This window comes from Tasmannia lanceolata, unplaced genomic scaffold (assembly GCF_043159265.1).
Source record: "Tasmannia lanceolata isolate RefF3 unplaced genomic scaffold, GAP_Taslan_0.1 ptg000012l, whole genome shotgun sequence".
NCBI classification, from domain to species: domain Eukaryota; kingdom Viridiplantae; phylum Streptophyta; class Magnoliopsida; order Canellales; family Winteraceae; genus Tasmannia; species Tasmannia lanceolata.
This window is the reverse complement of record NW_027518689.1, coordinates 56,871,159-56,882,876: the sequence shown is the minus strand read 5'-3', so window position 1 is coordinate 56,882,876 and position 11,718 is coordinate 56,871,159. Positions and strand designations below refer to the sequence as shown.

The following is an 11,718-nucleotide window of genomic DNA, read 5'->3' as shown; positions in this document are numbered from 1 at the left end:
TGTGCTGATATCATTTCCCTTATTTTATTACTTACAAGCCATATCACTCTGGGCAGGTCCCATACCTTACCCAAGGTTAGTTGTCTCCTTGGTAATGGTGTCAATGCCGGATTTTGATCTAATTACAGCATGTCCAGGTGGTCGTGATCCACTCGGATCTTTATAGGAGAATTCCTCGGGCCATATCTTGGTTGCACAAAAGCCGGGGTGGCTTATGGGGTTTTGCTTGGCATTTGAGTGCCACATCAACAAAATTCCTTGTTTGGTTGCCAATATAGTATTGAAATTCCTGGGATGTCTCCTGGTAAATCATTGCTTATTTGCTGAAGTGTCACTCCTTTCTCCTCTCAATAAAATTCAAGCTAAAAAGACATAAAATGGTGGTTTTTACTCTCTTAGGAATGATGTTTTTTCTCTCTTTCTCATTCTCCAACACACACAACCACCCCCCCCCTCCCTGTTGGTAATGATACTCCCTCCCGCTACTCATAACTCCCGCTACTTTATGAGGCTGACAACCAAAAACACTGCTTACCACTATTCTATGACGTAAGCTCCAGGTAAATACAATGCCTGTCTCCTTTATGTTGACTACTTACACCACTGTTGTATGAGGTAAATGCTTGAAACCAAACAGAGCCACGGTGTTTGAATCCAGTCATTCGGATTTGGACCATGATCTAAGAACACAAGAAAAAACATTTTATCAACATTATAAAATTTATAAAAAGGTTTTTGGTCACCATCACAAAAATTATATTACGTGTTACGCATTTAGTTCCATGAATAATTTTTGAAATGGTTAGTTCCATGAATATTACCCACCTGATTCAGATTTTATGCTGATAGATACTTTACTTGAATAGTGATTTAAAGTCATGGATATTTCACTCTAATGGGGATAACTAGCTCATTTTAAGACAATTTGATATTATAATTCGATGTAAAATTTATGTTAATAGATGTTTTATTCCATGGGAAGAAAGAAACTCAAATTTAAACAGATTGATATTTTGATTTCAAGTCGATAAATATTTTACTCCAATACTTGAGTTATCTATAGAAATTTTACTCTAATAAGGATTTTACACCCATGGATATTTTACTCGGATGAGCTGATGATCTTTCATCATTTCAATTGCTGATTGATCATATCATTTCTATTTGTTGATTGACCATCATTAAAACTGAGTGAATGATGGATTCGTTATGATGGAGGCTATTGGGTAATGTAAGGGGTAGTACGAGGGGTAATATGCTTTTTTTTTGGGCCAAGGAGAATGCTCCTGGGCAAGGTCCCCATGTAAATTTTGCTAGTATGAAAATATTTGTCAATTTAAAAAAAAAAAAAAAAAAAAAAAAACTGAGTCAATGATAGTTCATCATTTCATTATTGATTGATCATCACTAAAGGTCCTGAACCATTGAGTGATCTTTCGTGATTTTCAGTTGTTATCTTTCATCATTTCATTGTTATTTATGGCCTTGGGCTGATGATCTTTTCATCATCTCTTCTTTGCAATATACTACTTTTATCTCATGTACATGGTTTTCAAGACACAAATATGGCCTCCAATAGAGTAACATGACAGCAGTCATATATCAAGGACCCATGTATTTCTAGCAAAGTCCTTGGTGTGATCAAAGTCTCAAAAAGCCAGAATTTTTCCCAACACTTTTCAGACTTCAACCTTGCTGTTAGGTCAAGTATCAAGTACCCATGATTTTTTCTTACTTCTCCATTTTTTCTTACTTCTCCATTTTTTTCTCAAACTTCTTCTCATGGTAAGAGAAAAGTCTATGTGGCCCATGACTCCCAACGAAGTTGTATGGTGAGAGCAAAGTCTCTAGGACCCATCCTCTTACTTTTCCAGCATGCCGAGGATAGAAAGAGATCAATCATTTTAAACTTTCAAGAGCCTTCTTCTTGGATTGTAATTCAACCTCCATTTCATTTGGAGCCGTCCCACCTCAGTGCCCCAATCTTCGCCTTTCATCTAGTCAATATAGAAAGAGGAATGGGACAGTCATAGGAGGCATACATAATCAAAGCCGTGCGATAGCAAAGTAACCTTATCATCTTCCATCTAGGGGGGCAAGAGCAGTGAACTCAGAACCAATCCAAGTTTCATAGCCACTCAATCCATCCTTAGGAGAGTAAATGGGTGCACAAAATCGATCCAATGATCTCAAAATATGGGAAATTCTGAGGGTTTAGCCATGCTTGCAAGATAGTACATTGAATGGCCTCAGCTTGTTGATCAACACCAAGAATAGTGGAACGACAGAGGTAGTAGTCAGATTGGAAGAGATGTAAAATATGCAGCCTAGGAGAGTATAAGACCATATTTGGCTGCCATGAATATTTTTGCCATGGAATTTTAGTTCATCATGTGGTGAGAGAGGCTAAGATAGGATGGGAGATGGAGAGAGAATAGAGGGCACGAATGTGGGAGAGAGTGAGAAAAGGCTGGAAAACAAGGGAAAGAAAAACTCTAATCCAGATCCAACGTCTTTTTTTTCCTGTTTTGTAGCCATAACTTACTATCTCCTTGGTCATGTGATCTCAAGTCTCCTCATCCCCCATCCTCCCTAGCCCTAACTCACCCCTTGACAAACAAAATTTCAAGGGTAAAAAATCCTCGGTTGCCAAACATGGACTTAATAGAGTGGCTGCTTAGAGCTTTTTGGGAGCAGCCAAGCTCTAATGATAAAAGAAGCTTGAGAAAAAAATGCCCTACGTATGCGTGCCAAGATAAATAGCTTTCCATATTCTATCTTATAGCATGGATTAAAACGATATGACATATCAATGATTAGACAAAGTTTACTAAATCTTATGGTGGTTTGATTGTAGGTTAGATTTTCTAGGATAACATCCATCCACGGATACAAGCCTCGTCCATTACTATCGAGGATAAATTCAACCCTAGAAAGCACTTCCATGCAAACGGTTCAGATAATTAAACAGATAAATGGTTTGGATCATTTAACAATTGGGCCCACCATGCAGACAAAATCCGAAGGTGTGAAAAATAAGACTGGCCCTACCACATCGTCGTCAATAGCGACACTTGTGTCCATAGGGCCCCGGAGGATCTAGAATGTCGACATTATATTCATTATGTTATAATTTTGGCTACTAAATTGTCACTGATGATTACACAAATCCAGCTTCTCTTTTTCTTCTTTCCATTGGCTTGTGAGAGCTTTTCCGAACTGTAATTGCCTTTTGACAGCTGCTTAAAAAATAAAAGACCAGAAGAGTTGGTGCAATTCTAGAGTCTCTACAAGACTGTAGAATGTCGACATTATATTCATTATGTTATAATTTTGGCTACTGATATTGTCACTATCATGTTTTAATAATTGCACCAACTCTTCTGGTCTTTTATTTTTTTAAGCAGCTGTCAAAAGGCCATTACAGTTCCGAAAAGCTCTCACAAGCCGATGAAAGAAGAAAAAGACAAGCTGGATTTGTGTAATCATTAGTGACGATATCTAGCCAAAATTATAACATAATGAATATAATCCAAACTATTTATCCAAAAGGCCTAGGTATGGATAGGTCATGCATCAAAATCAACTCTCCCTGGTCGACTCTAACCTTTCAAGTTGTGCATGTGAATACATATGGTGGATTCTTTATTTTCTTGCCATCCATTTAACGATCACAAATTGAAGGGCTAGAATCACTTGATAGGAGGGGACTTAAATTAGGGTTGCAGCTCGGTTGGGGCAGGTCGGGTTACCGTACCCTACGCAAGAAATTATCTCGGGTTGGTCAGGGTTTAATTTTTATGAGAAATCCCGATATTCATAAACCCGATCCTATCTCGGGTCAGGTCGCGTCCGGCCAAGTTTTTATTTTTTAGCGTAAGATAATGACTAATTTCAAAGAAGGTAGAAAACAATAAATCTCCACACCAAAAATCTCTAAATTTATGTCATCAAGTGTATAAATTTAACAAAGAAAGTTTGGTCGAGTTTTTCAACCTAAATCCCGACCCAACCCAAGACCCATGATTTCTAAACCAAACCCATGTTATTTTCAGGTCAGGTCGATGTGGCTCTGGTAAAATCCTACCCAAGTTGCAACCTTAATTTTGGTATATGACCAATCCATAGCAAGACCTAACATATAAATGGTTTTAATAATACAACAAGTGGGCCCAGTGTAAACTTCTAGCCCTAATATCCTTGAAAATATATGTGTATCAAATCTCCATATGAGATTTTATATGATGTGTGTCCGTATAAACCCGTATTTTTCAAAAAGTACGGCACGGCCCAATCCATAGGATGATCTAATGTACCTGTGGTGTGGGCCATACCATACTTTTTGAAAAATACGGATTTATACGACCACTCATTATTAGCTACACTCATTTTGGGGTTTAATCGGTCATAAACGACTGAATTATCAAGTGGCAGTCCATTTGGACTGAGTTAATGAGTTTGTGGGACCTCGATCTCGAGGTGGGACGGCGGGATGAGACCCCGCAGGCCTCTCGATCTTCCACACGAGTAGGAGAGCTCCGTTGCGGCTCTCTCAAAGTAGTGCCCTCACAGCATGAGACTATGGCGTGTGCGATACCTTTTGATTCGAAGTAAGAACTCGGAACCAAGATGTACCTAATTATAAAGAAGAGTCGTCATCCAAGAAGTAGGCCTGGAACCCATAAAGTACTATGTGCAACGGATAACTAGAGAAGAAAAGGTTCGTGCCTGGTTACGAGTAGGGTTCCTAGGCACGTAACATTTTCTTCTCTGGTTATCCGTTGCACAGAGTACTTTATGGGTTCCAGGCCTACTTCCTGGGTGGCGACTCTTCTTTATATTTAGGTACGTCTTGGTTCCGAGTTCTTACTCCGAATCAAGAGGTATCTCACACGCCATAGACTCATGCCGTGAGGGCACTACTTTGAGAGAACCGCATTAGAGCTCTCCAACTCGTGTGGAAGATCGAGAGGCCAGCCGGGTCTCATCCCGCCGTCCCACCTCGAAATCGGGGTCCCACAGAGTTATACGCCATGTTGGCATCTGGTGGACATGTGGAACAATGTGCATATACTAGAGCCAAGAAGGACCGACAGTTATTGAAGATTTTTCTTCAGAGCACGTTTATTTCTAAAGAGCCATCGATCAAATGTGGCCGACTTATCAAGACACCATCTAGTTGGATTGATTCAAGGATGTGGCACAACAGTTGCCAATCGTGGGAAGGTGAATGATAACCACCTATACAAGGGAGGACATAAGAATAAGGGAACCTAGCATGGGTAGTTACCAAAAAGTTCCCTCCAAGAGAACTTGAAATAATGAGGAGCAGTTACTTCAATAAAGCTATATAAGTAGGCATCTGTCTCTAAGGAAGAGGTCCCATAACCAAATTCAAACATGTATTAGCTTTTTTTATGTCTACTTTTCTAGCACTTGTATCTTTACTTTTCTGTGGCTGTAGCTTTTTCTGGATTAAGGAAGCAATGCATTCATCTTCCAAGGTGAGTCTGTCCCTTTAATTCAACTATCCTTCGCACTGGCGTCTCATTTGTGCCGGACGGTCTGTCGACCCTGAGAGTCGTTTGCGTTCTAAGAGCATCGACTAGTCGCAAGTCGTTCACATTTAGCGTGTGTCAACACCCTTGCATTTAGCGTCGTGCATGTACCAAAAAAGTCCTTTCCATCTGTGCAAAGGCAGAGGAGACCAAGGAAGAAGTGTTGTTCCCCTCTTCTCAATCGCCTGAAATCCAATCCCAGGGGATGGAAACATTTCGATCGTCGAACCCCTCGAATTGAGTTTCAGGTTTCTTGCTTCAAGAAAGGCTGGCATGACCGCACACACACGTATCACACGCTCCACATGCCCCACACACACCACAATCGCACTGATCGATTGTGCTGGAGCACCCTTTTAGACCGAATGCCACCAAATTTTTGTGGCACATCTGCTGGGACCCTGACTTCTTTGAGATCCAATCCCAATTGAATTCTCTTTGGCTTGTTCTTCCAAAGAACTAAAAGAGAGAGTGAAACGAACTTGAGGGAGAGCTTGGACGTTTTGTTCAAGTCAAAATGAGAGAGTCTAGAGTGAAAACCGTCCAGCCCTTGATGCCGTTTTTATAGAACTCCAATGAGGAATTCGTTTCCACCTAGAATCCTTGATGGTTTTGGAAACCTTTTAAAATAAAACTCTTTTGTTTCTACATACAAAAACACAGACATAGTGAAAAACAATTTTTCCATATTTATTAGTTTCCAAATCCAAATAGGATTCTATGAAATTAGAAATCCTTTTCCAATTAGAATTCTCCCTCCTTTTTAAATTCTAACCAATAGGAAACAAGATAAAACTAGCCAATAGAATTTCACTTAACTCCCAACCGATAGGATTTAAGCATCAATTAAGAACATGTTAATTAAAACATGTACACACCATAAGTATGGTGTATCTCCTCTAATAAACAAGTACGCACCCTATGTTTGGTGTTTGGTACACCTTCTCCTTGTATCTCAAAAAGTGGATCCAATCCATTCCATGGGTATTATCAAATTTGGAACTCGGATCGTCCCACAATCCTTAATTGTCAAGCAAGTCATGAGTGGAATCGATGCAGGGATCCGATGGTCGATCTTGAACACAATGGCCCTCACAGTAATCTCATGCAAGTAGTCCAACTGCGATTGCATTAGGCAAGTGGTCCCTACCAAGACATTATCTGGAAGATGACAAGTAGATCAAAATACCCCTAATCACATCTATTTTTTACATCCGTCCTCCAATCCTCATTTACCTAGTTGAGTCATACGGGGGGTGAACATCAATTACCCCCGGGCCAACTCAAAGGTATACCTTTCTTTCAATCAGCTCAAGCTCGCAAATGCATTTTCAAACACCTTGAAAAAAACCATTTCTTTTAAGCAAATCTTTTTATTAACAACTTATCAAACCAGCTGGTCAGCCATTATTTAAAGGCCTAGCTGAGGTCAAAAGTGTAAATGAATTTTGTCTATGAGAGAGGTGGAGGATTCCTTATTAGGCATCATTATTGATCTCACGGGTTACCCGATGACCAAGCACTACCCGTAAGCAATCTCAAACTAGGACCTACTCTGAGATAGACCAAAGCCATAATGCGTGTCCACAGACCAAAACGACCTCTCAGGTCTAAGGACATAATAAAGGGTTTTAACTGACAGAATAACCTTATACATATCCTCATCCACATCTATTCTATAAAGTGATCCATTCAATGCGTGAACCATTCATTGCATACATTCTACCTGCTTAGGGTCCACTACACCAGTGACCAAGATAAGCCACCCCAATGCATGTATGGAGGCAGGTCTGATGCAGATTGTGTATAGGTACGAGATGCCCAATCTCAACCCCAACAGGAACTTCTAGGTCTGTAAAGAACCGGAAGGTCATGTCTCCCCACCACATAAGCTTTATGTGCATGGCCAATCCTACAATGTTGCCTAAGGACAAACGTACGTCAAGAAGCACATCAAACACTCCTTTATAGTACCCAATAGATGTCATGAAACAATATATAGTCTCATTAAAATAATAGTTTTAATACAACAACTTGCTTTTACGGCATACACTTTAATAGAGGAGGTGATAGAGTTTAAGTATATCACCGATGATCAAGTGCTCCCTTTGATTACCACACACCTTAGGGGGTGCGCCGCTGCATGGTAGTAACAAATAAAGTTAACCAGGCACAAGTAAGGAAAGGAAAAGTTTGCTTCATTGGTTAAGCTGAAGAAGAAGATGAAGTTGGAATTTCTTCCTTGCAACTATACTCGTCTATTGTTCCAGCAGCTACAAAATCTCATGCAAGGGAACAATATTGTGTAGGAATATAAGAAGAAGTTCTATCATATAATTGCACGTAATGATCTCTCCAAACAACAATATACAACTGAATTCAGTACAAAATTGTAAAAACATCCATAATTACTGTTAACACACCTACATATAAAAAACACACTCTAGATTCATAATCTGACTTAAATAATTTTAATTACTTTGATTACCGCTAAAACACACATTCAATAAAAACACTCTAAAGTAAAATCTAATTGCTTGTCAAAAAATAATGCCTAAATGCTGACTAAATATCTAAAATATGATACAAACTAATAAGCATAAAAGACTTTCCTCGAACTTGGCCTAGAATTGGCCGAACACAAGGTCATCTTGGTCTGACTCAGGGTCATCTCGATTTTTTCTCGAGTTCATCTCGGATGGACCGGAACAACCCCGAGTTAGATCAAGATGACCCAGGTTAGACTGAGATGACACCAAGTTCGGCCGAAACGAGCATGAGTTTTCCTGAATGACCCTGAGTTCACCGAAATGACCTCAAGATCTGTCGGAACGACCCTGAGTTCACCGAAATGACCTCAAGAACTGCCGGAACGACCACGAGTTCGATCGAATTTATGCTAACTTTCACCGAAACAAACAAAAAAGGGATTTGCTAGCGTCCATTGCAAAAGGCATTTCGCAGATGGTCAGTCGCATGTCAGACCAGCCACAGAGGCTCACTTTTTAGCAGATTTTGTCGTCATTCACGAGGTGGCTGGTTTGACATGAGATAGACCATCTACGAAATGCCTTCTGCGATGGATGCTAGCAAATCCCCAAACCGTTGGGCAGAAAATGATTCACTTATCATTATTCGAGGAGATGGGACGCCGATGTCAAACTGCTCGCTGAAGCTAGTGATTCGAGGAGATGGGACGCCGATGTCAACGGGGATTACTGCCTCAGTTTCGAAAGTCAAATTGAAGGGTGATTCTCCCGTTGCAATGCGCAGAGTGGTACAGTACACCCACAGGGCGTGGTACAGTTCATCTGCCCACCACCCTGCTTTCTCAGCCAATCTCTTCTTGATCCCTTGGAGGAGGGTCTAATTTGTGACCTCTATCTGCCCATTGATTTGGGGATGTGCTACAGACGTAAACCGTTGTTCGATTCTCAGATCTGAACAAAATCTTCAGAAGCTCCGGTTTCCGAACTGCTTACCATTGTCTGTTATCAGGACGCGGGGTATCCCAAATTTGCAAATCACTAACTTCCAGAAGAAGGTATGTATGTTCTGCTCCGTGATCTTGGCCAGAAGTTCATCCCCCACCCACTTGGTAAAGTATTCTATAGCGACTACGACGAATTCACGTCCTCCGGAGGCTGGTGGGAAAGGTCCCAAAATGTCCATCCCCCATACTGCAAAAGGGAGTGAAGTGACAATTAGAGCCATAGGTACAGCTGGCTGGTGGATGGAGGAGAGATTTTTGACATTTTTTCACATCTTTTAACGAGGTCCAACGCGTCTTGCATCAAGGTCGGCCAATACAAGCCTCTCAAAAGCATCTTGATGGTCAGGGCCTTGCCCCCCAAGTGTTCCCCACAGATTCCCTCGTGAGTCTCTTGTAAGGCATATGATGCATCACTCGGCCGGAGGCATTTCATGTATGGGAGGGTGTACGACCGTTTGTATAGGTTCTCACCATCAAGGGAAAACCTGGTTGCTCTCTGGATTACTTTGCGTGCTTCTTTCTTTTCTTCAGGAAGTTTCCCTTCACGCAAGTAATTCATGATTTCGTCCATCCAGCATGGCTCATCATCGACCTGCATTATTTCGACGATCTCGTTCTCAATGCTGGACTTCTTCAGAAATTCCATGCATATGCTCCCGAGAGCGGTGTAACCGGAGGCTGCTAATTTGGAAAGCACATCTGCCTTTGTATTCTCCATTCTTGGGATCTTAACGACCTTGAAGCTTCTGAATTTGTCAGCCATGCGGCGGACTTTTGCCAGGTATTTGATCATTCGCTCATCGCGGGCCTCGTACGTTCCTTGAATTTGGTTGACGACCAGTTGGGAATCGCAGTATGCTTTCAGTCTTTGGGCACGAGTCTGGATTGCCAGGTTTATTCCGGCGATGAGAGCTTCGTATTCCGCCTTGTTTTTAGATGTGTGAGATCCAAACCTTACCACATAGTCCATGACGAAGTTTTCGAGCCCGGTAAGAATCAGGCCAGCTCCACTGCCTAGCTTGTTTGAAGACCCGTTCACATACAACTTCCAGAGTGGTTCCTTATCTGATTGACTTCCCCTTTCAGGCTCTTTCAACTCGTCTTTGTTGAGGTGAGTTTCTTCCTGTTCTTGCTCCCCAGGTGTAATTATGAGTTCTGCATTCGAAGGTTGATCCATATCTTCATGACTCTGCCCCTCAATGGGGTCAGGACTTCCCTGTCCAAGGGTCGACTTGATCTTTCTTGGGATCGGGCCATTGGGGTAGTCGTATCCTTTTCACTCAGAGATTGGTTTGCTTCTGTACTTTGGGTCACAATTTGCATCGGCAAGGTGCATTCTGTGACAAAATCTGCCAGCATTTGAGCTTTTATCGCTGGCCTCGGTAGATACCGGATATAAAAACTCGTTGACCTCCACTACCCACTTGACAAGCCACCCTGAAGTGTACACCTGTGGATGATCTGTCTGAGTGGTTGATCCGTCATGACCTTTATTGTGTGTGCTTGAAAATACGGCCTCAGCTTTCTGGCCGCCATAATGAGAGCATATGCCAACTTTTCTACCCGCTTGTACCTTACTTCAGCCTCGTGCAGGACCTTACTGACGTAATAGATTGGTTTGTGTTGGTTGTGCTCTTCTCGAATAAGTACCGCTGCCAATGCCATCGGGCTCACCGACAGGTATAGTACCAATTCTTCTCCCGGCTCCGGCTTGGTTAACAGCGGCGGGGAGGCTAGGTACTGCTTCAACTCCTCAAACGTTGCCTGACACTCTGGTGTCCAGAGGGGCCGTTTTGATCCCTTTGATTGTATTGAAGAAGGGTAGACATCTTTCCACGGATTCCGAGATGAAGCACCCCAATGCAGCCACCATTCCGGTAAGCCATTGTACTTCCCTTATGGTGGTTGGTGGATTCAGTTCCACTACCGCCCTGATTTTCTCTGGGTTTGCTTCTATTCCTCTTTGGCTTACCATGAACCCCAAGAATTTCCCAGCGGCAACACTGAACGTGCATTTTGTTGGGTTGAGTTTCATGTTATGCTCTCTTAGGACCTGGAACGCTTCCTTCAGGTCGAACACATGATCCGGCGCATTCTGGCTCTTAACTAACATGTCGTCTACATAGACTTCCATGTTTCGCCCGATATGTTATCTAAAAGGTTTATTAACCAGCCTCTGATATGTCGCCCCAGCATTTTTTAGACCAAAGGGCATCACACGATAACAGTATATTCCTTGATCTGTTACGAAGGATGTCTTTGGTATGTCTGCTTCATACATTCGGATCTGGTTATGCCCCAAAAAGGCATCCATGAAACTTAACAGTTCGTGACCCGAGGTGGCATCTACAGCTGGTAGATTTTTGGGAGCGGGTAACTATCCTTCGGGCAGGCTTTGTTCAAGTCGATGAAGTCTATGCAGATTCTCCACTTCCCATTGGCCTTTTTTACCATGACGACATTCGCCAACCAGTCAGGGTATTGGATCTCTTAAATGAAGTCAGCTCTCAACATCTTCTCGACCTCCTCTTTGATTGCTTGTCGCCTTTCTAGGGCAAAATGTCTTCTCTTTTGCTTTACCGGCCTGCAAGTAGGATCAATAATGAGCTTGTGCATGGTAACTTCAGGATCTATCCCGGGCATGTCAGCGGGAGTCCACGCGAAGAC

General features: G+C 42.0%; 1 protein-coding gene across 1 annotated transcript; it reads right to left on the bottom strand.

The window, feature by feature from the left end:
- Positions 1-9,011: 9,011 nt before the first annotated feature.
- LOC143888977 (uncharacterized) lies at positions 9,012-10,228 on the bottom strand. The gene is made up of 2 exons (XM_077393354.1): positions 9,322-10,228; positions 9,012-9,238 (listed from the first exon to the last, which is right to left on the bottom strand). Exons 1-2 carry the CDS (start codon positions 10,226-10,228, stop codon positions 9,012-9,014), a joined length of 1,134 nt encoding a protein of 377 aa, XP_077249469.1.
- Positions 10,229-11,718: the final 1,490 nt, after the last annotated feature.

Excerpts from the sequence above, each read along its gene's own strand:
- LOC143888977 (XM_077393354.1), bottom strand. The coding sequence starts at position 10,228 with ATGGATCAACCTTCGAATGCAGAACTCATAATTACACCTGGGGAGCAA. Across the intron at positions 9,239-9,321 it reads GTTGGACCTCGTTAAAAGAT|TATGGGGGATGGACATTTTG; the intron begins GTGAAAAAATGT and ends TCCCTTTTGCAG.